The 27424-nt window shown below is 32.5% G+C and overlaps 1 protein-coding gene across 6 annotated transcripts in view; it reads left to right on the top strand.

The window, feature by feature from the left end:
* The window catches only part of LOC115887457 (rho GTPase-activating protein 100F), a 225640-nt gene that overhangs the window by 133458 nt on the left and 64758 nt on the right, over positions 1-27424 (top strand). For 5 of the 6 annotated variants that reach the window (XM_030906887.1, XM_030906888.1, XM_030906892.1 and 2 more), the window contains 6 exons: positions 2041-2288; positions 13098-13259; positions 14580-14771; positions 19557-19751; positions 21071-21244; positions 22398-22535. In XM_030906887.1, the coding sequence (XP_030762747.1) occupies positions 2041-2288; positions 13098-13259; positions 14580-14771; positions 19557-19751; positions 21071-21244; positions 22398-22535 (1109 nt within the window). Of the gene's footprint in view, positions 1-693; positions 818-2040; positions 2289-13097; positions 13260-14579; positions 14772-19556; positions 19752-21070; positions 21245-22397; positions 22536-27424 lie in introns of those variants that run through there. The other variant, XM_030906891.1, reaches the window with a different exon arrangement.

The following is a 27424-nucleotide window of genomic DNA, read 5'->3' on the forward strand; positions in this document are numbered from 1 at the left end:
AGCGTTTGAATGTGATATTGAAGAAGGGTGTAAGTGTGTTAAGTGTATAATACCTATAAACCCTGGTGAGTACGTATTTCTAACCTATATATTTTTGGTTTAATACGTTAAATTAATTTTCATTCCCTCAATCGTTACCTATGTTTTGTATTATATTATGTACATATTTTTAAATTTTTTCTGTGCCTACATTTCTTCGATTGCTTTTTTAGTCGTCTCTAAACTTTGTTTAATAAATACTTATAGCGTTAACAAAGGTCTTGGGGTACGTTATGTTTTGCATTATGTACATACTTTAAAATCTGTTTTCTGTTGAACTTGTGCATAAGTACTACGCTGATTTTGACGTTTGCTTTTGGCGATGTTTACCGAAGTCTATGACAATAGACCTTTAATAGTTTTAACAGTTCTTATTAGTTAATTTTGATAAATTATTAAATCAACGGCGCATGTGCTAAAATTAAGGCTTTTACATTACAAAGGGCCTCTGATACGTGTATAGATTTTTAAAATTTTTCTGTTTACTTAGAAATAAAACCTCGTTGATTTTGACGCTTGCTTTTGGTGATGGGTTCAAACTTCAACATTCAAATACACATGGTGTTATAAATAAAGGTTACATTTATTTTTGTATCAGTGTTTAAGTGAATGTCGTTGTGACAACACGTATGCTGCTCCCCCGCTCTTGAATTGGTTTTTAAATAGCTTTACCTGTACTTATTAGTTAATAATAAATTGTTAATATATAGGTACTTACCAACGCCGGTGCTGTCGCTGCTGCTGCTGTTGCGCCTTTTGGATGAAGATAGCTATTGTGGTAAGTAAATATTTGTTATATTCTAATAAAAGTTTTTTATTTTTGATAAATTATTAAATCAATGACGTTCCATAATTTTTTATTTTGGTAAATCAATGGTAAATGCGCTAGTAAAATTAATCATCTGTTTGAATGGGGAGGGCCCCACAAGGTATGAGACATATGGTGAATGGCGTTTTTATATGTTATTTGACTTGTATACGAACGTTGTTCATTAGGTGATCTATACCTTTGAGACAACTTAAATGGGGCCCTGGTCAACACACTCCTCCCGTTATTATATATAGACATGTAATACAAATAATTTTAAAAGCGATTGTGGTCCCGTTGATTAAGGCGTTAGCTTGGCGATCGAGAGGACCGTGGTTCAAATTCTGCACGGAACTTTTTTATTAAATTTCACAGATTGGCGCTCGGTGATTACGGTCTTACGGCTGGTTCCTGGAATTCAGTGCAAAAGTGATTTATTAAATTTCAGAGATGATGACTCATCCATCTGGCGTCACGGATGATGACGTCATACGTCAATGGGCCCCATATTACAGTTACCTTCCTTATAGCGCTTGAGCTACCCGATAGGTGGCGCTTGGTAGTTCCGGAGGTAGGCGCTACATGGCGGTCGGTGTCTACGTACACTGTTGCCGGCTACTCAACGAAGTGCAACGTTGCCAAATCTAAAAATCAGTAGATTTAGGGAATTTACATATACCCCATGTTATAAGATTTACATGGGGTGGGTCGCTATGGACGGGAAAATTTCCCTAAATTTAGGGAAAAATGGGGGTTGACCTTGGTTTAAGGTGGCCCCATGACTACTGTCAGCCATACTAATTTCCTATAGCGCTCACCTAAATTTGTGGATATGCTTCTTCTCTATCTCAATTATCTTAATCAATCAATCAAAAATTGACGAACAAAATAGAAAAAAAAATAACACAAAATATAAAAAAATACAAATTTGTTTATTAGTTTTAAGGGACATTAAAAGTTAAAAAAGAAATTTATACAAATAAAAATAAAATAAAATTATTTCCCGACTGTCAAACAAGTAAGTCGGATATACCAAGCATCAGCAAAAAACTCCTCCGCGTCATAATGGGCGACATGCTCTAATCTCTTTATTTAAAGAGTCTATCGATTATAGTAGCATTTCTAATGACGCTAATTCTAGAAAAAGTTAAGATCCTAAAGCCGCATTACAACTTTTTATCATTCTCTTGCAGGTTGGTGATGAAATCTTGGCGGTCAATCTGGTTGACGTGACGCACATGAGCCTCGACGATGTCGTCATTATTATGTCTATCCCCCGCCGATTGGTTCTAGCGACGAGACAACGGAAGGGCGGCAAGGGCGGCCAAGGGTCGCCCTCGGTGCAACCTAGGGCGGAACATAAGCCCCCTCCCGTCGTGGTCATCAAACGTGATCTCAGAGAAGACGAGGGTGATGAAGTGGATGCTCCGGATCAGCATAGGTTAGTCTCGTGCCTGAGAAATAAGTGCAAGTATTTTAACTGCTAGTATAGTTCGACCGCAGAAACACGCCCTTGAGGTTTTTTGCGAAACAAAATGTTAAAAATTTTATATTTTTCTTGACATTTTCCGGAAAATATTGAAAAACTTTTTAGTGTCGCTCGTTCAGTTTCCGGAAATTTGTTTTCAATCGTTTCGCTCAACAGTTATAACGTCAAAATATTTTGATAGTGCTTACCATTTTCCTAAGAATTTAACAGTATTTTATGCACGTGCACACTCACATATCTATATTAAACTGACAATCACATATTATAACTTTTAGCAGAATATTATTTTAATTTTTACATTTTTCTATTAGATATGTAAATAGTCAACGTTTACATTTAAACAGATCAGCTGATTGAATTTTAGGTTATCCAATTAATTTGAGAATTATTACTACATAATTAAGAGAACTTGAAAATAAAAATAAGAATGCAATTATTCTGAAGGTGATGGTAATGGTCAGCTCTTCATATGATATTATAACTTTACTATTAATTGCAAAAAAGTAACTGCTAATCATAGACAAATAAATTATGATTTGTTCATATTTTATAAGAGATATGAGTAGTTTCCGATAGTAGAGCTGTCAGTATACCAGGAAGGCAAGACAACCACCTACACTACGTCTACCAGCATTTGAGGTTTTAAATTCTAAGTATTTATTACAAAGTTCACCTAAACGCCCACTTTGAATAAAATGGCGGCTGATGATATATGTCTATTTACAACCATACCGACGGACGCCTTTGTGTTTTTTATTCATTTTGTCCTTTACTCCTACGTGGATCATAGGGCTTCAATAAATACTCTTCAACGGTTTCGATTGTTTGCAATTGATTTGACATCTAGCCATGATCACTTTACCGCTTCGGTCTTTTTAATTGTCCTTTGCCATGTGTGTCTTGGACGACCAGTTCTTCTATTGCCTTGTGTATTTCACTCAATAGTTCTGCCAGCGATTTAATGCTTTATTTTTTGCCGCTTTGTGTTATTAGCCAGTGTTATATTTTTAGTTAGTGGTATAAAAATCAAGTCTATAATTAATAGGTAAATAAAATTTAAATTAAACTGGGAAGCATTATATATTTTAATAAATTTTCAATCAAATATTCGTCAAAGCTACTTTGAAACCTTATATTTTTTGACATTTACATTACCGTAATTTTATATAAGTTTTCGGTTGTTTGTTAAACTCATTCTTTCAGTTTACTGGTTTTAATCACAAAAGTCACAGTAAATATAGGCGAGCCGCTAAATAGATGGATATGGTAAACCGTTTGGTATTTATTTGAGCAATTCCAATTAATTAGTATTGTACAAATTTAGCTTGTTAATTCAAGCAGTCTTTGGATTTTGATTCTATTTTAATTACGGAATGTTTTAAGTGTTTCCACTACCGTTTCTGTCAAATGCTTTATTTGAATATCGGCGAGTGTTTCATTTCAAATTTTGAGTTTACACTAACTTCAAAGTATATCGTATATCATTACTTCGTATATTTATTTGAACTTGTGTTATTTTAATATGGTTGAGTAGGCGACGACCCTTATATTTTCTGGGATAACAGAGTGCCAATCAGTGATACCAACTCGTAGAAAATTTTCCGATTCGTGGAACATTTCCAAATCCAATGCGAAAAAGGAAATTTTAACCCAAAATAACATATTCGTGAAACATTCTAAAATTAATATATTATTTATAAAAAAAATTATCGCATTAGGGAAACTGAGTAAATTGGGCGTTTTATAATGATAAACTATACCGTACTTTGAAAACCTCGTAAGTTCGATATATTTTAATTAGTGCGCTATCTGTGGACAATTTTTTTTCACAATTCTCAAAAAAGTTTTTTAGTTCTTTTGTGAAAACATTTTTTTTTGTACTTACGGGGTTTTTAAAGTAATGTATCGCAACTAAAAATTCTCTACAAAAACTAAATACATTTAAATATCTCACTCGATAAAAAGAAAATTTGGCGCATCGCCTACCGCGGCTCTGATACAGGACGTACAGGACGTGTATAGTCTAAGAGCTGGCTACATAAAAAACCTTATCATCGTTACATGGCTAATTTTTTGTGTGAAGTATCCTTTTGTGTAGCCATTATGAAATAGTCATGTCTGCCAGCGCGATCACGGGGCTTAAAGCGGGGGCGACCAATCGAAAGGGTGAAATTTTGACACTAAAAATATTATAAGATATATGAGTTATAATTGCGAAAATAGCTTTTATTTATTATTAAGAAATGTGGAAAATTGTTGGCCGATATTTTTCTAGTCGCTAAAATGCCGACAGACAACGCGAAAGAGGCATGAAATTTTAAAAATTGAATGAAAAAAATTATGGCATATTTGCATGGCGATTGGTGAAATGTCATATTTATTTGTTTTAAAAGCCGTATGCAAAAGTGCAAACAAAATGATCGTAACTCAATCAGGAGAACTCCAGACAGTTATCAAAAGCGCGATACTAATCTAGCTAAATCATATAATATACGATTATTACAATTGAGGGTTGGAACCTTTGGTGTTACACAGCAAAATAAAAACACTAAATGACCACAATACACCAAAACACTTTTACTTTTACACTGGACGCGCGTTTCACTAACCATGTTAGCATCATCAGCAGATGATTATAAACTCATTTTTGATTTTACTTGTACACTGGACGCGCGTTTCACTAACCATGTTAGCATCATTAGCAGATGATTATAAACTCATTTTTGAGTTTATAATCATCTAAACCAATTAAACCTCATTTTTGAGTTTATAATCATCTGCTGATGATGCTAACATGGTTAGTGAAACGCGCGTCCAGTGTAAAAGTAAAAGTGTTTTGGTGTATTGTGGTGATTTAGTGTTTTTATTTTGTTTTTTATTTTGATATACGATTATATTATAAATATATTTTTTTATTATTTCAATAACGATTTTTTTGTCTGCTTTTTTGCATACGGCTTTTTAAATTAATTAACAATAAACATGACATTCCATCAACCGACATGCATGTATGCGATGATTTTCTTTTGTCAAAATTCTATGCCTCTTTCACGTTGTCTGCCGGCATTTCAGCTACGAGAAAAATGTCTGTCAACAATTTTACACGTTTCCTAATAATGAATAAAAGCTATTTGGCAATTATAACTCGTGTACCTTATAATATTTTTAGTGTCAAAATTTCACCCTTTCGGCCGTCCCAGCTTTAAGCCCCGGGATCGCGCTCGCAGACATGACTATTTCACAATGGCTACACAAAAGGATAGTTCACACAAAAAATTAGCCATGTAACGATGATAAGGTTTTTTATGTAGCCAGCTCTCGGTCTAGTAGCGCGGAGACCGCCTAGGCGGCTATAGTCTATCCAACGAGAAGATCCATGGCAATGCCAGTTGTGTCTGTCATTTTAATTTAGAGGTAAATTGTATTTTCTGTCATTTTTTGGATATCGTCTATCGAAATCTCCCCTGTCTCGTACAATTAATTCATTTTGTCGGATAAGCCGCAGTTAGTGGCCAGTGGGTTTGTATGAGTTAGGTTCGTTTACTCGCCATTTAAACCCGTGTATTTGTTTAGGTTAGGTTAGGTTACGATATTCTCGGTCGGTGGCAGCACCGGCGGATAATGCACCAAGCCTATATACTCATTCTACGGAGAATCTAATTATTTTTAATTTACGTAAAACTAAAATATTCGCTAGAACGTAAAGTTTGGGAACTATAAGCGAAAATCTGAAAAAAGTCGTTACAGGAAACCGTGCAAACTTAGGAAACTCCCCTTTCACGTCAAATCATCTCTAATAAATCTTATTTCACTGGCCTAATTTGTATTTTTCAGTTTCAAGAATGACTGAGAGAATGGTGGTCGTATTTTTTCCATCATGTGAACTGTATCTTATCTATTAATGGTCTTTTAGCTTCTAGAACACAGATGGGGCATATTGTTTTCAAAATATAGGGGAATTCATGTTTAGATTAAGAAAAAAATCCCATATTATCCGGTCTATTTCATATTACCTAAATTAAGTCACATTACATTTCCCTCCAAGAAAAATTATTTCCTTTCCTTTTATCGAGAATCATCGGGAATACACTCCGCTAAAACCATTATTAGGGTGGATCTCCAAATTTAAACGCATTCCACAGACGACTAGAATAAATCCTGCATTTAATGACCCTTTTCTTTTCTCCAATTCTTCTTCGGTATTAAAATTTGGCTCTTCAAGGCCTCTTATACCGCGCTAAAATATCTGGCCCACCCTCTCGCATTGAATTGATTTACGCCTGGAGCATTAATAACTGAAAATTTAAGTAAAATGCGACGCGTCAAATATTCGGCGAAAATTGTTCGTATCGAACAGTTATTGAAATAGTTTGCATTCTAGGCTTTATTGCCAATCATAGCTACGGACTTTAAATGGATTTTAACTTTAAAACATGATCATAATTTAAGAATGGTATTTAAGTTAAAAGAGAACGGTAATGAATATTACAATAAAAAGAGTAAAATGAATTTGAATAAAGAAGTGGGTACCTAATTTAAAAAAAAACTGCAATTTTATCGGGTGTAAAATTAATGAAAAAGTCAAATCGATAAGACTGGTCTGCGTGAAAATCGAGCCTCACACAATTCTTCCGATTCTCATGTAAAATGACCTCCTGAATCCAAATATGAACTCCGTCTTCCTCTACCAGCTCCTCTTTTTGGGAGAGACCCTATTTTTACTTCAAAAGGAAAGCCTTCAAATACGAAAGTTTGGTAAAAACTTGGTACTTTGAGACATCTAAAATCAAACTAAATTTTTTTTAATTCACCCCCGAATAAAGTAATTTTTTGGAAATTGCAGGGAAACGGTAATTGCGGAATTCATGAGCGTCAAATTCTACATAAAAATGATCTCTATACTTTTTTTGATCAAATCAAAATTAACCGAGATAGGGGGGCTAGAAGCTAGAGGGTGCTACTAGAAATTAAAAAAAATCATAAATTGCTGAAAAATTCATATATTCAACATTTTCTTTCAATTTGCTTCAAAAATTATAAACTTCAATTCAGAAGATTTTTATCAAATTTTGGGAAAATGATTAGAATTAGAAAGAAAAAAGTTCAAACAGAAGTTGCTGAAAAATTCATATATTTAACATTTTCTTCCAATTTGCTCGAAAAATTATAAACTTCAATTCAGATTCTTTTATATTCACCCTCGAGAAGGGGTGAAACATTATAAATATATTTTTTCCAATTTTATATTTATTTATAGAATATATTATGAATTTTTCAGCAATTTATGATTTTTTAAAATTTATACTTATCTTCCTCTAGCTTCTAGACCCCTATCTCGGTTATAGACGGAGAGCTGGCTACCTAAAAAACCTTAGCATTGTTACATGGCTAATTTTACTTGTGAAGTATCCTTTTGTGTAGCCATTATGAAATAGTCATGCCAGGGCGATGCTCGGGCTTAAAGCGGGGGCGGCCAATCAAAAGGGTGAAAGCCATAAGTATGGTAAAAGCCGTAAGCATAAAAGGAAAAGAGGAAGAAAAAAAAAGAGGAAGAAATACTTATACAGTGGGTAAATTTGCGGTGAACAGGCAGTTCTAAAAAGTTTTCTAAAATATACATGAAAATTAAAAAAAAATGCGCGATTTTCAACATCTTTTTTTGCGAAAAAACCCTCATAGACGTGTTCCTGGGGTCGAAATATATCACCCCTAAAAGTATTTGCACTTATTTAAGACTCTATATAAGCGTTTTCCGGAAACGCTCGCCGCGTTATCAATTGAAACATAATACATGAAGTCTACTAAAATTTGACGGTGCAGATATCGACTCAGAGAAAGACTCGTTTGCGAGAGCGAGGATCTGCAGTACGACGAGTCAGATACAAATAATGAGATAGAATAGTAAATATATGATATCTGTTATTGAAATCATAAAAAATATATTTATAATATAATGGTATACATGATTTATCGATCTTTTTGTCTGCCCTTTTGTATACGGCTTTTAAAATAAATAAATGACATTCCACCAATCGGCATGCATGTATGCCATGATTTTTTTTCAAAATTTTATGCCTCTTTCGCGTTGTCTGCCGGCATTTTAGTGAGGAGAAAAATGTCTGGCAACAATTTTCCCCGTTTCTTAATAATAAATAAAAGCTATTTTCGCAATTATAAATCGTGTCCCTTATAATATTTTTAGTGTCAAAATTTCACCTTTTCGATCGGCCGCCCCCGCTTTAAGCACCGGAATCGCGCTGGCAGACATGACTATTTCATAATGGCTACATAAAAGGATAGTAAAAGAAAAATTAGCCATCTAACGATGATAAGGTTTTTTATGTAGCCAGCTCTTAGACTATTAATTTTGATTTGAGCAAGAAAAGTATAGAAATCATTTTTATGGAGAATTTGACGCTCTACAACTTTTATTTGAGCTTTTTTCTTTCTAATTCTAGTCATTTTCCCAAAATTTGAAAAAAAAACTTTATAATTTTTCACTCCTTCACGATAGAAACTATAATAAATTTTGCGAGAAAGATTTACTCCCGGTCAGAAAAATGTAAACTTGAAAAATTTAACAGAAAAGAACTTCAAAAGGAAAAATGAGTGCATATTTGATCAAAAAGTTAAAAAACAGAATGGATCCAACTCAACTAATCGAACGTAAATCAGTGACTTGTCGGTATTTTCATACCGCAATTTTGAAACGCTGTTTTTTGTAGCAATGTTTTGCCTTCGCAGGCATGAATCAACTGGTTACCGATTTAACTGTCAAGCGTTCGTCTTCGCTACTTTCGATATTCATTATTTTCATTGAAAAATATATTTTATAATCATCCAATTATGTATTAACCAACCTCCAATATTCAAAAAAACTCTCCAAATAATAATATTTCTTAGTCTATTATCGAGAAAATACTCCAGTAAAATCATTATTAGCGCAGATCTGGAAGTTTAAAGCCACTCAGCAGTCGAATAAAGCCTGCCGTTAATGATCATTTTCTTTTCTTCGATTCTTTTTCGATATTAAAATTTGAAGTGTCTCTCTGGCGCGAATTTGATCTAGTGCACGAGACAATAATCAAAAAGTCCAATAAAAGCAATTTAATCTGAAATCACACAGAATGTAAGACGTTACAAGTGCAATGACTATTTTAATGAAACGGTTATTAAAATAATTCACATTCCACAGTTTTAAAGTCACCTATAGATAGCACAAAAAAAGAATAATCTGAATTCGAACAAAGGCAGTAATCCACATACAGGGTGGCCCATCGAAAACATTCCGCAAGGCATAACGGCCAGGGTATTTGTTTTATCAAAAAATCCAAAAACACGTTAATTTTGTTTGTGAGGGGGACAACTTTTGCCCTAAAAATGACTGCAAAATCTTCAACCCTCTAAGCGAGGGTGTCATCCTCCAACTTTTTTCAAATGGGAAGGGGGGTCAAGTGGCGCCGCAATGAAAAGGGCTTTCTATTCTCTATATTTCCCCGCTTCGTTTTTAAAAATCGGTCGAGTCATTTTGAAAATATGAAGGATTGAAATTTGAAAAGTATTTGTTGCAAAAAAAACGCATAAATTAAATTAATTAAAAAAAACTTACCTTATTAATGAAGCAAATGCTGAAAATGTTGCCCGCCAACCCATACAGTAATACAAATTATTTTCAAACCGTTCTCGAACATTCTGAAGAACTTGCGGGGTCACTTCGCGACAAACATCAATAATTCGTCTTCGCAGGTCTTCTAATGAGGCGGGTGGAGTGCTATACACTTTACTTTTTATGTGTCCCCATAGAAAAAAGTCTAAAGGAGTCACGTCGGGTGACCGGGGAGGCCACTCAACTGCACCCCTTCGTCCTATCCACCAACCGGGAAAGTTATTGTTTAAATAATTACGCACATTTTGAGAATAATGTGGAGGCGCACCGTCTTGTTGAAATATTAGTTCCGCTTCAACGTATCCAGGATTGTTCTCTATGATGTCAGTTAGGGCTGGGTCGATGGTATTTTCCAGTAAATCCAAGTACATATCACCTGTTAGATTTCCAGGAAGAGAAAAAGGACCTACAATAGAATTTCCAAAAATACCAGCCCACACGTTTAATTTCCGATGGTTTTGGGTGTGCACCTCGTAAAAAACCCTGGGGTTGTCCTGAGCCCAGTATCGACAGTTGTGCCGATTAACTACACCGTTCAAAAAGAAAGTACACTCATCCGAAAAACACACATTAAATAGGAAATTATTATCATTCGCCACTCGTTCACTCATAGTTTCACAAAATTGCAAACGACGATCAAAATCGTCTTTGTTGAGTTCTTGTACCAACTGAATTTTGTACGGGTGGAACTTGTGTTTTCTTAATATCCTGTGGACACTTGTACGATTCACGCCGGTCTCATTGGCTAATTTTCTTGTACTCAGCGTACTATCCATGGCAACTTCGCCCAATACGAATACCTCCATAGCTTCATTTACGACAGGATTTTCCCTCTGCCTCTTTTTATTCATAACGGAACCAGTTTCGCGAAATTTTGCTACTAACTCGCGAACAATTTTGCCATAAAGGTGTTCGTCAGGATGGCGTTCATTGAATATCTGCGCAGCCCGATTGCCATATTCATCATTTTTAAAATAAAGTTCGATTATTTCCACTCTTTCTGCAAGTGAGTACACCATAATTGTTAAAAAGTTTAACGATATTGAAAAGAACTTCAAACGCTTCAACGCACAAGTCACAGAACAGCTATCTAGCAACTACCGCACCTGATCGTTCAACCTTCTGGCTATGGAAAAAATGCGTAAACATATAGAAATAATAAGAAAAAACTGCAAATTGGTCGAAGGAATTTATCCTTATTGTTACTCTGATAAATGTTTAAATAAAATTTTTAAATTTCAATCCTTCATATTTTCTCAATGACTGGACCGATTTTCAAAAACGAAGCGGGAAAGTATAGAGAATAGAAAACTCTTTTCATTGCGGTACCGCTTGACCCCCCTTCCAATTTGAAAAAAATTGGGGGATGACACCCCCGCTTAGAGGGTTGAAGATTTTGCAATCATTTTTGGGGCAAAAGTTGTCCCCCCACAAACAAAATTGACGTGTTTTTGAATTTTCTGAAAAAAAATTACCCTGGCCGTTATGCCTTGCGGAACGTTTTCGATGGGCCACCCTGTATAATAAAAATAAGTCGCTTACTGAATATCTATAGTTCATATCAGAAAAACTTTTAGTCACGTCATTAAGCTTAACCGGCACAGCGTTGCCCACTTTTACATATTTTCTTTTAATCAAAATATTTTAGGAAAGAAACATAAATTAGTTATAAATTAAATATATAAACAGTTATTATTTACATCAACAAAACGCACCTTTTTAACAGCACTTAAGGGACATAAAGGGCCATTACTATCGCTTACCCGTTCAAAATATTCTAATAATGTTGCGATGAGTTTTTTACGGCTATTAAGCTATCTTGTACACTTTGCACTAAATGAGATTCTAAAAAGAATAATGTTCGACTGTAAGCTCTGCTAGTAAAAGTTTTAAAGGTTGAAGTATCACAACATAATTCATTTAATACAAGAACTCGTAATTCAAAACTAAAGTGTCGAAACGAATGACACTGTCAGGAAATAAATAAATAAATGTGACAACTTAAAAAAATTATTTTGTATCCAATATACATATGTACATCTAACAACAAAAATAAAGATTTTATATCAAAGTTATTTATTAACATCGTGATGTCTTTTTTCATCCTTAAGAATGTTCTCTCATAGAAACATTATTCTTAACACTGTTCTAAAATCATTGTTGGCTACGATCGCTAAATTTAAACGCACTCCGCATTGGCCAGACTAAATCCTGCATTTAATGGCCCCCAATTCTCTTTCGCCATTAAAATAAGATTTTTGTGCCCTCTCTTTTCGCGATATAAAATAATATAATCTGTTTTTAAAATAAAATCTCACCCCCTTACGGTAAATTAATCTTCGCCAGGAAGAATCAATAAGTGAAAAGTTTTGTTCGATAAAAATTGACATTCTGAATAGAATGACGTATCATCTGTCAACTTTTGACAATTTTGCATGTTTTTTTTTATTGAAAGTACCAAGTGTTTGGTACCAAATTATTTGTAAAAAATGCTTTTTCCAAATATGCTAATGAGCCACTCTCGTTTCGTGTGTAAAAATTGAGATATGATTACAAATACGATTTGGGCATCTTTTCACCGGTCTGGACAAGACACGAAAAACATTAGACGATTAAATTTCTTTTTCCAAGGCTCGTTGATTAAAAATTAGTGTTTTTAACACAGCCATGGCACTCTCGATTAAAATTTTAAATACGATTTGTTTTAAGCGAAAATTTCAAAAGTTGACAAATAATACCTATGTAATTCTATTCAGAGTGTCATTTTCTATCGAATAAAGTAAAAAATACTGGGAAAGCCATTTAAAAATCAAAAGTTGTAGTCATTTCTGGTAAAACCGGAAGTTACCAAAGACAAATGAATACGTCAATCAATCCCAATTTATATCATATATCTTAACTGTCTAAATCTAGATACCGACAGGTGTTAAAGTTATGTACGTTTAAAAAATATATATTTAAACGAATGTAGTCAGTCACGACTCATTGATTTATATTTAAATAAAAAAAAATAATCAAATTAAAAACGAAGTTAAATATGTTCAAACTACAACAGATCAACAACTGTTCAAACCAAATCAATGTTTTTTTTCCAGAGATCCCATGAGGCAAAGACATACAGGCGATGGACGCGAAATGAACGAATCTAGGTCTCGCCTCGGTCTTGGCTTATCCACTTTGGATCGGCAAACTGACAGACACTCGCAACAGCACTCACAACAGCCCGATTCAAATGGACTTGATTTGTATTATAACAGGTAGAAAAGAAAATATACTTTAGGATTAAAAAATCTGTCAGATTCATATTTGTTAAGGTTATCTATTAAGTCAGAAATTACTATTCTGATGATGACCTAGTTTTTGCTTTTTAGACAAGCAAATACTATCTGCGTTACCTAATTTTATTTATATTTATCTCTAAAACAGCCTCTACACTATTCCCGAAATGTTTTACGAAATATTTCTGGGAATAAACAATCTTAATTATTTCTGGAAATATTTCGTAAAACATTTCGCAAAACATTTCTGGAAATAGTACGATAAATATGAGCCCGTGTTATAAAAATTAGTTGTTAACCCAGATTAGCAATAAAAAACAAACAACCAATCACGTGGGAAAAAAAGAGAAAAGAAACGTGGGAACTAATTTTTATAACACGGGCTTATATTTAACGTACTATTTTGTGAAATAGCACGAAACAATCAAGATTAAACGTTGTGTTGGCTTCAGAAAAATAAGTAAACATGGAAAAACTAATATGAAAACAGTTACCGATGGTACATTAAATTGGCTATTCCTCGAAGGTTACACAAGATTATTTAGTTTTAGTCATTGTCTAATATTATTAATTAGAATACATTAAAAATAAAACAGTGACTAATGACGCAACCGCACATGCGGCATTTAGCGAACTCCGAGCGCTCGTGATCGGACTTTGCCTTTCCATCAACACATGCAGGCTCTGATAGCAGCAATATAGAGACGAGCGCTCGTTCTCGTCTCCGATCGAGTCGCCGAACTCCGACTTCCCCATACACAAACATAGGAAATTGGCGAAGCCCCGATCGGAGATCGCCAAATGCCGCTTGTGCGGTTGCGGCATAACGCGTGTTCAAATATTATTTTTTTGGAATATATATCAACATAAAACGAGATGCAATTAATGAAATATCATCGTAACAACAGATATCTTAGAAACGTCTAGGTTTACTTATTTCACTGAAATTTATGAAAAAAAAGTCCTTTGCCTTGGGCACAGATACCGCCACGTTTTTGAAAAAAACAAAATTGAACAAGGCAACAAGAAACGCCAAAAAAAATCCACCACGCCCTCCTCACGAGTAGTTTTCAGGCGCTTTTAAGAATCGAAAGTACGTCGAGGCAAACCGAAATGGGTCAAGACAACTGGAAATAAACCGAAATGCAACAAAGTTGGGCGATGAAACGCGACCTTGACCTGTTTCGAATAGTTTTCCGCATAGTGTAGAGGCTGCTTAATAATAAAAAAGACTTTCTTGATGGAGAATTTTTTGCGTATACTTTGAATGTGTATATAGTTATATTTATCTCTTTCCAGTCGGCCTCCTGACACCAGTTGGGGTTACCAACCACCTCCACCTGTAATAACCGAACAACCGAAGTCTTCTCAACCGCATTTCCCTCAGTACGACCGTGGATATCCTAACACTCTGGAAAGTTTGGCAGAAAAAGTTCACTCGTTTGGAATGGGTCGTAGAATGTCGGCTGGTGGCCAACCAGTACCTTCCAGGTAATTTCTGATTAAAATCAAATATAAATATAATAAAATATCTGTTGCTATCTGAGTAGTACTAGCTATTTGAAGTTATTTCATCCCACGTGAAATTACTTGTATGTAATATTGATGTTATATAGTAATAAAAAACGAGCGTCAGCCGGTCGGCTGAGGGTGGAAAATACGTCAGTCGGGCTCCTGAACTTGAGAAAAAAAAATTCGACATTCAAATTATTTCATCCCGTTTGAAACTTTTAAATAAAATTTCGTACTTATATAGAATTATAACAATAACCGTCAGTTGCGTGTCTAGCGGTGGTAAGACAGTCAGTCATTTATACGACGTGCGGGATTTTCCATGGTCTGACTGACGGTTTTTCCCCCAATGTGCAATCAGCAGACGCATATTTTCACATTTATATTTATTAAAAGTATAGACTTTATTAATTTCAATTGGTTTTTACGATTTACCGAAGGTATGCATTAATAATTATACCGGGTGTTTCACTAAGAAGTCTAAGACAGTCTGCGGAAAAAATATTTATAACTAAAGAGGCCATAGATAAGGGGTACTATAAAAAAGGTTGTCATAATCTTTAGCAAATTTCGAATTTTTCTTGTTTGAACAATTTTACCCCATCTCATAAAATGAAGTAGTGGGGGAAGGTTAAATTTGCTTTAATATCTTTGAGAATTGGTTAATCGGAATCCAATGAACTAGGGCTCATTTAATGGAACATTCCTTATACTATATTATACTATATAAATAACAATAATCATTATTTAACAGTAGACGCTAAAGGGCGCTGTCTTACAATTTAAAAAAATTGCGCGTTTTTTCATAAAAATTAAATGCAATAGTATATACAATTTTAGCTGATAGTATAGAGGAATAAAAACTTAAAAAGTCAGCAAAAACCACATCTGGATATTTTTTTTCCAAACCAAAGATATTAGCAATGACAACTGTTACTGCCATATATGAACACGAGAATTTCATATATTAGAAGATTTATACCTAGTGTTACTTTTTGGTCGATTCCGTGTGGATAGAAAGTCACAATTTATATAAACACAATTTATTTAACACTAATTAACAAACAATAACGATTAAAAAAACTTAAAGAACTATTTATAACTAATTTACAATTTATCTAACTATTTATCTAACAGGAATTTATTTTGAATTAGCGCGGCGATTGTAACTGTACGCGTCGACCGGTTGTTTTTCTCTGTCCTCCTCAGGCTTCGGGCGTCTGCTTATACAGGGTGTTTCAAAACAAATGCGAAAAACTTCAGAGGGTGATTTCTTGTTCAAAATAAAGGGTAGTTTGCTTCATAAACGTTGACTCAAAAGTCAACCATTAGGGAGATATCGCGGTACAAAGATGGCGGAAAAATAATGTTTTTATTTTTTATCTTGAAAACGAAAAGCGATAGACTAATGAAATTTTATGGAAGCATTACTATTATGAAAACACACTTTTTGGTAATTTTTTCGCTTTTTTAAAATGAGTGGAAGGTGTTGAAATAAACTACCCCTATCATTCTTGTTAACAAAATTTAAAGAAAAATCTTATCAAACACATGCAAAAAATTAATTTGAATAGTTTCGTTTGTTTAGAAACTTTTTTATCTCTTGTGTTTTTTTGATAAAACTCGCCGATTACTGATTTTTGATAAAACTCGCCGATTAACTTACCGATTTGAAATTAAAAAATAAAATGTAAAGCATTACATGTCAGCACAAAAAACATTTTTAGATAAAGAATCTAGTGGGCTGCTGTCAAACAGTTTTATTTCGTAATAATATCGTTACATTTTCTTCTGAACGATAACCTCTTAAAAATTGTTTACTAAAACAATTTTTAATTCTGTATTTTAATTCATGAAAGTACAAAATAATATCGTTAAAAAAATAATGTTTAAACATTGCAACTCAAATAAAAACACAACGTCTTTAAAATTTACTACTAAATTTTTTACAACAAGTGTTGAAAATGTCCACCTTGTGATGTAATATATGCATTTATCCTACGCAACATTGAGCCCCTAATACGCTGAAATATACCAGGATTATTTCTTATTATATCACATGATGCAATTATGCGATTTCGTAGGTCTTCGATATCCTGTACTGGTGTAGCGTAAACTAATTCTTTTAAATATCCCCAAATACAAAAATCCAAAGGATTCAAATCTGGGGATCGAGGCGGCCAGAAATGAGGCCGCCTTCCTATCCAGCGGTTTTCATAATTAAGATGTAAATACCTTCGTACATCTATGCTGAAATGTGCTAGAACACCATCATGCATGTAATACATCTCTCGTCTAATCTGCAGGGGTAAATGTTCTAGTAGAGGAGGCAATTCTTCTTGTAGGAAATAAAAATACGACTCACCAGTTAATCTTAAAGGTAGAAAATGGGGCCCAATTAAATGTACATCGACAATTCCTATCCAAACGTTAACGGAAAACTGATATTGATGTCTAGATTCTATAACTGAATGAGGATTTTCTTCAGCCCATACATGCCTATTATGGAAGTTTTGAATTGCATCTCTTGAGAAACTAGCTTCGTCCGAAAAAAGAATTTTTGAACAAAAAAAGGGTTTTCCATATTCATTTGATGAAACCATTGGGAAAATGTCATTCTCGGCTCGAAATCTCTTGGTAAAAGAGCTTGAACTCTCCGTATATAGTAAGGATATAACTGCTGTTCTTTTAATATCCTCCATACAGTTGATGCACAAGTATTTAATTCCGCTGCAATATTCCTGGCACTTGTCTCAGGTTGCGCTTCAATAATATTTAAGACAGCAACTTCTAATTCGGGTGTTCGAATTTGGCGGTGTCGGCCGGTATCCAAACTTCTTTTTTCGAAAGTTCCAGATTCATGCAGCCTTTGATGAAGCCTAGTGAACGTGCTGTGGTGGGGAGGTCTACGATTCGGATACATTTCTGTATAAAGACGACAAGCTTCCAAGGAATTTCTATTTGCACGCCCATACATAAAATGCATATCTGCCATTTCAGCATTAGTGATATTAACCATTATTGTTTTACTGATTATGTAATACGTAATTAAAACTCCTTTTTTACGCAATTAAATAGATCATAAAAAGGCTTCGGAATAATTAACTGATCGTAAGATAATAACGCATTGCAGTAGAGTAATGTCAAATAAAATAATATTAGAAACCTCCTAAAAAGTGACAGCGGCCGACTAGATTTTTTCCTAAAAAAATTACAGCAAGGGTTCTTCATCTAAAAAGTTTTTTTCCTGACATGTAATGCTTTACATTTTATTTTTTAATTGCAAATCGGCGAGTTTTATCAAAAAAACACAAGAGATAAAAAAGTTTCTAAACAAACTAAGCTATCCAATTTAATTTTTTTTGCATGTGTTTGATAAGATTTTTCTTTAAATTTCGTTAACAAGAATGATAGGGGTAGTTAATTTCAACCCCTTCCACTCATTTTAAAAAAGTGAAAAAATTACCAAAAAGTGTGTTTTCATAATAGTAACGCTTCCATAAAATTTCATTAGTCTATCGCTTTTCGTTTTCAAGATAAAAAATAAAAACATTATTTTTCCGCCATCTTTGTACCGCGATATCTCCCTAATGGTTGACTTTTGACCCAACGTTTATTAAGCAAACTACCCTTTATTTTGAATAAGGAATCACCCCCTGAAGTTTTTCGCATTTGTTTTGAAACACCCTGTATATGAGAGAAACAGACAATCCAGATTTATCTCAAGAATTCTTAGCCGTGTTCTACCAACTTCTATTCGTTTTCAAACGTCGCCGGGCGTATGAGTCATAGCCGAGTGGCTGGCCTAAGGCCGAGTTCACACGGGTCCGCAACAATAGGAACAATTTTTTAAATAAATTTGTAAATCCACAATTAACTTAACATTAAACTGTTCTTACATTACGTTCTTATAATTTTGTGTAATATTAACTTTTAGCTAACGTGCCAAACTTTTGATTTTTTAATACCTCACAGAAATGATTACTACGCTACCGCACGCCACGTCATGTCTAGAGTTTACAAGCTGATGAACTCTATTAAAATGTAATTTTGATAGACTGCTAATGGTTAATCAATATCGGTTTTATATATTTATCGATATTTTTATAATTGCACTCAATATATATTTACTTACCTATTTTAAAAACATTAGTTATTTTCGTTATAAGCTAAAGATGTATAAGTTAAAAGCTGCTATATGAGTATATAGGCAGTCGATGTATTTTAAATCAATATATTTTATAATATTTTAGGCATTGGTAGAGTCATTTAATAACACTTTATTAATATTTTAGTTAGTCATAAATATTTGTAAAAAGAATGACAATTTGTTGCTTGACTGGATTGATTATTTATAATCTCAAAAAATAAACTAAGAAAATATCATAGATAACTTACCTAAAATATACAGGGTGGTCCAAACTGTATTTCGGAAACTTGGGCAGCATATTCTGCAGATAAAAATAAGTAGAAGAAATCGTATAAATGTATTTTCTAAAATGCTTATTTTCCAGATACAGGCTGTAGAAATTTTATTTATTTTGATTTTTTCTAAATAATTTCTGAAGTAACATCAATATTTCGATGAAAATTGGTATCTCGGAGTTTTTTGACACGAGAAATTTTGATGTCAATATGGCTCCAACTTGTAGAGGGTGCCACCCACATATTTTTTAACTAGTTTGAAGACTAATAACTTTTCTTCCGTATCTGTATAAAACTACTTAGTAAAAAAATATACATTTACCTTTTTTATAATTTCAGAATGTCGTCCCAACAAAGTCCGTCATCTCATTACTATGTCCAACACGCTGGAACGGGTAGTCGTCGCATAATGCCCAGATCCGGTTCTGATCAACATCTACCCCAGACGGAATACACGGACTACACTAGTATCACTCAAGCTGGAAGACACAGTTTGCTGAGATCCAGTTTGAAGTCGGGATCTACACTTAGCAGGTAAAATTTTATCAATATGATTATTTTTGTTATTGTGCATGTTGAATTTATTCCCCATTATCATATACACTCAGATAATTATATCACTTTTTATTCGTAAACTGAGTTTTTTATAAACTTTAGTATTTGGCATGTTATACAGGGTTAATCGAGGGATTGTTTTTTACTCTAATTTTAGATTAAAAATTTTTTCTATTTTGCGGTCAAAACCATGTCTTCTGGGCATTTTGTTTTTTGGATCATGTCAATACATGCCTTGGTTAATTTTTAAGAGCGAAATGAGCTTGCCACCAATAATTTGCAATTTTTTCAATTATCATTTCTTTGTTGAAGTTATTTTTCAATGTGACAAGGCACCTTTGGTGATTTTATTATGAACTACATAGTACTATGAACCGCCCATCATGTTAGACGTTTGGCAAATGCTTGACAGGAGGGTAAGAGGTTGGGAAGCAGTTCCAGCTTCATTTAAATGAACTTCGCTTGGTTCTTAAAGGAGAATGAGAAAACATAACGCAATATGATATATACAGCCTCAATGACAGTATGAACGAACGTATACAGGCAGTTTTAGCAGCCTAGGGCGGGCAATACAAAGTATTAGGGTATTTTTTACAATTGTTTTTTTTTGTTTGTAACTTAAGATGTTTTCTTTAATATCGATAGTTCTGTTATCGTTATTAATGTTTATTAATACCCAGACTATATTTTTAGCCTTTAACGTTTTTTTTTAAATTTAGTATAAAGTATCCAATGCAATGTAATATGACGTTACGATAATAGTCACCAAAACCATCTCGTCATATTAAAAATTACGATAATTAAAAAAAATTGCAAATTTATCGTTATTAGTTCATTTCGCTCTTAAAAATGAATCAAAGCATGTATTGTGGAAAATTTACAGACTAAATTATTGCATAGGGTGTTTTAAAGTTAGGGCAAAAAACAACCCTTCGATTAACCCTGTATTATATGCCAAATACTAAAGTTTATAAAAAGCTTAGTTTTTGCTAAAAATTCATGAAAATAGGGCTAAAAATCACAAAAATATAACACTTAAAAATTTGACCAAAAATTTCTCCGTTGCATTTTTTGTATCTGAGTGTATAAACATAAAAACCCCCGTTTGTTCCAAACTTGTTGACACATCCTATATTGTCCACCACACTAACAGAAGAACCTGTGGAACTTAACCATCTTTGGTGTAACCATGCTACACAATACAGTTTAGGTAGTAGGCATTAAACAACAATCATTTTAATAAGAATGGAATGACGTGGAACAGGTCCATTATAAGAATATTTTGTTTTCCTCTCCAGATATAATCAGAGATACGTAGACCAAGCTGCCGTAGCTGCCCAGCTTCAATCCAAATACGGAACGACCGGAAGTCAATATGGCACTTCCACGCTCAGACGTAACCGGGGAAGTCTAGATTATTCCAGCGATACCGAAGCTACCATCGGCTCTCGAGCGGGATATTACTATTACAGGTATTATTAATTATTAAATCATGCATTTATGTTTGTTTAGGATTTCTAAGTTTGAATTACACTTGAGAAAGAGCAATTTTGAAGTTACTATCAAGTTGGAAATACTCGTATTATCTATGCAAAATATTTAATTCCCTTAATTTGATAATTTTTATGCTTCTGTTTGTTTTTTAAATGCTTTGTCGATGAATCTATTTTTAACTTTTGTACAATAAAAAAAGGAGAAGATTTTGCCAGATGATCCAAAAATTACAAAAAATTTAGTTTAACCGTGAATTAAAATGGGAGACAACAACTGTCACTGTCATGTGATTTCTCGTTAAACAGATATTACCTGTTTTTGGCACTTTAATGTTGTAAATTATTTTAAAGAAGTAATTAAAGCCTACTTTTTCTCTTATAATTTCAGTAAACGTTTATATATACACTTACCTAGTTCATATAGCTTTTTATCATGTACTTTTATTCATCACTGTGGGACAGAATTTGTGAAAGCAAACAAAATTGTTTGTTTTTAATGAAAATGAAATAGTACGAGTAAAATTTTATTAAGATTATTTGAAAAAGAGAAAGAAATCTATTATTCAGATTTTTTATTTAATTTGTTATTTTTAATGTTGTTGAAATATATGAATTAAAAACAAATTTATCACAATAAGTTTAGAATTGAAAACATGTAATATGATTAAACTATCTTAATCTAAATCAAAACATCCTAAATTCGAACTATATACTGTAGAACATAATATGTAGATATTAGTTTGGTTTTAATCATCTGTTGATGATGCTAGCATGTTTAGCGAAACGCGCACCCAGTGCCAAAGTAAAGTGTTTTGGTATATTGTGGTGAATTAGTGTTTTATTTTGCTCTTGTCAGTATATAAAATTATAGATTTTCTATTCAAAAGAATCATTAAAAGAATGGTTTTTGGAACAAGATTTTGTTTTTAATATTATTTTTCATTTTTTTTGGATATATGTGTATGAGGATCAGTATTTTAAATAAATGGATATCAGATACAGGGAAATTATGAACATTTCAAATTTCACAGTATGTTTTGTTTTTAGATAAGAAATATTAAATATCTGATCTTCGCAACTATTCATTTTAATTGCCTGATGTATATGATTGTGTGGTTATTCATTTTTCCAGGGATAGACCATCGGTTCCAGCTCCAGTACCACACAGCACAATCCCTACTCTCGCACGTCAAGGTTCAATGGCGGCTCCTGGTGGCGATATTACAACTAAATTTAACTCACTTCCCCGAGATGCAAGAGGTGCATCCAGGTAAGGAAAAAAATGATTTTTAATATACTTTACATAATAAGAAACTTTTAAAAAATTAGATTATTTTAATATATTATTATATATTTATTATTGTTAGAATAAATATTTTAAATCTTTGAAATCATAACCTTTAAGAATAATTTCAAATAAGCAAATATATTTAGGAAGCAGTTGTGGTTCATAATAGTACGCGTATATTAAGAGGAAGAAAATTTACTATTTCATAGTATTTAAACTAAATATTATATTTATTATATAAAACGTTTCTCTTTTCAATAATATATTTTCTGTAATTACAGATACAATTATTGTTATTATTTATTATAATTTAAGTAGACCTTAAATAGTTGTGTTATAGAAACACACATACCTACTTTTTTCTCTGAACATTTTTTTTTAATTAAAAAAATCCACTTGATATAAATGGTCATGTAAAGTGCCATTTTACGTCATGTGATAATAATACCCTAGGGTAGTCTGAAACCCTTAATAAAATGTTTAAGGTGCATTAGCTTAATTAATATTAACGTATAATTTCGACCTCTGTCGTAAGAACACTAGAATTTTGGTATTTTTGTTAGCTTTCAATAACAAGACATATTAATTTATTCTAACTCTATAGATATAATCTAGAGTTCTTTGATTTATAAATTGGCTTGTAAAACTTTTTGCCTTTGCTAATAGCCACCTTTTATCTGAATCTTTTATCAGTGTTAGCATTTTATTTTACTCATTTTTTAATTTAACTGATTTTTTAATTGTTTGAAATTAGAACATTTATTAAAAAAAAAATAGAAAGTTTTATAATGTATTACCGTTGATTGAAAGAATTGGGAAGATACGCAACCTAATGGGCGAATTCGTGACAAGATTTAATTTCCCCTTACGTCTCAAGTGCTGTACTGTAGAGACACCAGTCGTTCTGCGGCCAACGCATTAAACACTTATTCGGTTAGCGAAGGGATATCGAAGACGGTGTGGAACTGAAAGCGACAGTTTATTTTTTTTATTGTTTTGACTTCAATGTCAAAACATATTTAATGTTTCTCTGGTTACTGGTTCTATGTGTTGCCCATTCATCATAGATATTTTTCAAAGTAGTATTTTAAAACATTTTTAAAAAAGAATTTATCGATATATGATTTAATTTTTGTTTAAAATTTATATAAAAAGTATATTGAAATATTATCACAAATATTTTCAAAATACACTCAGATGCAAAAAAAACGCAACGGAAAAATTTTGGGTCAAATTTAAAGTGTAATATTTTTGTTATTTTTAGCCCTATTTTCATGATTTTTTAGCAACCTGTATATAATTATATCAACTTTAATTCGTAAACTCAGTTTTTTATAAACTCTACTATTTCCATATTATACAGGGTTAATCGAGGGGTTGTTTTTTACCCTAACTTTAAAACACCCTGTGCAATAATTTCGTGTGGAAATTTTCCTGAAATATAATTTTACGGTCAGAACCATGTCTCCTAAGCATTTTGTTTTTTGGAGCATGTCAAAATATGCTTTGGTTAATTTTTAAGAGCGAAATGAACTTGACACCAACAATTTGCAATTTTTTCAATTATCATTTCTTTTTGAAGTTATTTTTCAATATGACAAGCCGACTTTGGTGATTATTGTGAACTATATGCTACTATGAACTGTCCATCATGTTCGACGTTTGGGACATGCTTGGCAGAAAAGTTAGAGGTCGCGAAGCGGTATCAGGTTCATTAAATGAACTTTCGCTTGGTTCTTAAAGAAGAATGGGAAAGTATAATGCAATATGATATATGCAGCCTTAATGACAGTATGAACGGACTTATACAGGTAGTTATAGCAGTCAAGGGAAGCAATGCAAAGTATTAGGATCCTTTTTACATTTTTTTTTCTGTTTGTGTATTTAAATATTACAGATGCTTTATTTAATATCGTTAGTTCTGTTATCGTTAATTATATGTTAAGTATCCAATGCAGCGTGATATGACATTACGACAATAGTAACCAAAACCATCTCGTCATATTAAAAAATTACATCAAAAAGTAATGATAATTGAAAAAAACAGCAAATTGATCGTGATCAGTTTATTTCGCTCTTAAAAATTAACCAAAGGATGTATTGACATGAGTCAAAAAACAAAATGCTCAGGAGTCATGGTTCTGACAGTAAAATTATATTTTCGGAAAATTTACACACGAAATTATTGCACAGGGTGTTTTAAAGTTAGGGTAAAAAAACAACCCCTCGATTAACCCTGTATAATATGCCAAATACTAAAGTTTATAAAAAAACTTAGTTTACGAATTAAAGTTGATATAATTATACCCAGTTTGCTAGAAAATTCATGAAAATAGGACTAAAAATAACAAAAATATAACACTTTAAATTTGACCAAAAATTTCTCCGTTGCGTTTTTTTGCCATCAGTTACATCTTGATTAAATTAAAGCACTGTTCATTAAAATGTTGTATCCTATGTTATAGGGCTTGTTTCTCTCTACAATTTTCTGTCTCACAATATACCGTTTATGTCGGGGAAGGGATCATAGTTTCATAGTTGTCGATTTTCGAAAGAAATCAGTACATGTATATTATTTCGTATATTTTTCATTTTATTGATTTTATGGAAAGCACTGTTCATTAAAATGTTGTATCCTATGTTATAGGGCTTGTTTCTCTCTACAATTTTCTGTCTTACAATATACCGTTTGTGTTGGGGAAGGGATCATAGTTTCATAGTTGTCGATTTTCGAAAGAAATCAGTACATGTATATTATTTCGTATATTTTTCATTTTATTGATTTTATGGAAAGCACTGTTCATTAAAATGTGGTATCCTATGTTATAGGGCTTGTTTCTCTCTACAATTTTCTGTTTCACAATATACCGTTTGTGTCGGGGAAGGGATCATAGTTTTATAGTTGTCGATTTTTAAAAGAAATCAGTACATGTAGATATATTATTTCGTATATTTTTCATTTTATTCATTTTATGGAAGCACTGTTCATTAAAATGTTGTATCCTATGTTATAGGGCTTGTTTCTCTCTACAATTTCCTGTCTCACAATATACCGTTTGTGTCGGGGAAGGGATCATAGTTTCATAGTTGTCGATTTTCGAAAGAAATCAGTACATGTATATTATTTCGTATATTTTTCATTTTATTGATTTTATGGAAAGCACTGTTCATTAAAATGTTGTATCCTATGTTATAGGGCTTGTTTCTCTCTACAATTTTCTGTCTCACAATATACCGTTTGTGTTGGGGAAGGGATCATAGTTTCATAGTTGTCGATTTTCGAAAGAAAACAGTACATGTATATTATTTCGTATATTTTTCATTTTATTGATTTTATGGAAAGCACTGTTCATTAAAATGTGGTATCCTATGTTATAGGGCTTGTTTCTCTCTACAATTTTCTGTTTTACAATATACCGTTTGTGTCGGGGAAGGGATCATAGTTTTATAGTTGTCGATTTTTAAAAGAAATCAGTACATGTAGATATATTATTTCGTATATTTTTCATTTTATTCATTTTATGGAAGCACTGTTCATTAAAATGTTGTATCCTATGTTATAGGGCTTGTTTCTCTCTACAATTTCCTGTCTCACAATATACCGTTTGTGTCGGGGAAGGGATCATAGTTTCATAGTTGTCGATTTTCGAAAGAAATCAGTACATGTATATTATTTCGTATATTTTTTATTTTATTGATTTTATGGAAAGCACTGTTCATTAAAATGTTGTATCCTATGTTATAGGGCTTGTTTCTCTCTACAATTTTCTTTCTTACAATGTACCGTTTCTGTTCGAGAAGGGTTCATAATTTCATAGTTGTCGATTTTCGAAAGAAATCAGTAAATGTATATTATTTCGTATATTTTTCATTTTATTGATTTTATGGAAAGCACTGTTCATTAAAATGTTGTATCCTATGTTATAGGGCTTGTTTCTCTCTACAATTTTCTGTTTCACAATATACCGTTTGTGTCGGGGAAGGGATCATAGTTTTATAGTTGTCGATTTTTAAAAGAAATCAGTACATGTAGATATATTATTTCGTATATTTTTCATTTTATTCATTTTATGGAAGCACTGTTCATTAAAATGTTGTATCCTATGTTATAGGGCTTGTTTCTCTCTATAATTTCCTGTCTCACAATATACCGTTTCTGTCGGGGAAGGGATCATAGTTTCATAGTTGTCGATTTTCGAAAGAAATCAGTACATGTATATTATTTCGTATATTTTTTATTTTATTGATTTTATGGAAACCACTGTTCATTAAAATGTTGTATCCTATGTTATAGGGCTTGTTTCTCTCTACAATTTTCTTTCTTACAATGTACCGTTTGTGTTCGAGAAGGGTTCATAGTTTCATAGTTGTCGATTTTTGAAAGAACTCAGTACATGCATATTATTTCCGATTTTTAGTATATTGTTTTTATGTATTTCATATAAAATCGGTCAGTTTTTTTGTTTAGGGTACTATTTATGTTACTAAATATTTTTGTGGTTTTGTTTGTTTTCTTTATTTAATAAATGTTTTTATACTTTAATTAGAATAGTTTTTTTACATTTCCAATTACATTTTGCTCGTTTCTCGCAGAATATAAATTCTTTAAATTTTTGAGATTAAGATTAAAATATATAATTGATTTAAATATAAAAAGGGCGCACCAAAGAATGCTGCACGTAGGCGCCAGATACCCCAGGAACAGGCCTGCATATGGCATTGCTTTATCCACGAAGTTTATAAGATCTAAGATTATAACATGTGATAGATTATAAATTTAATTAATATTGTCTTATTCATTGTTTTATAATGAACTAACGCATACGCCAATTAAATATTTTTTTTAATTCTAACTCTTGTATACTTTCAAA

The sequence above is a fragment of the Sitophilus oryzae genome, unplaced genomic scaffold (genome assembly GCF_002938485.1).
Source record: "Sitophilus oryzae breed Bouriz unplaced genomic scaffold, Soryzae_2.0 scaffold_575_pilon_pilon, whole genome shotgun sequence".
Classification (NCBI taxonomy): Eukaryota; Metazoa; Arthropoda; class Insecta; order Coleoptera; family Curculionidae; genus Sitophilus; species Sitophilus oryzae.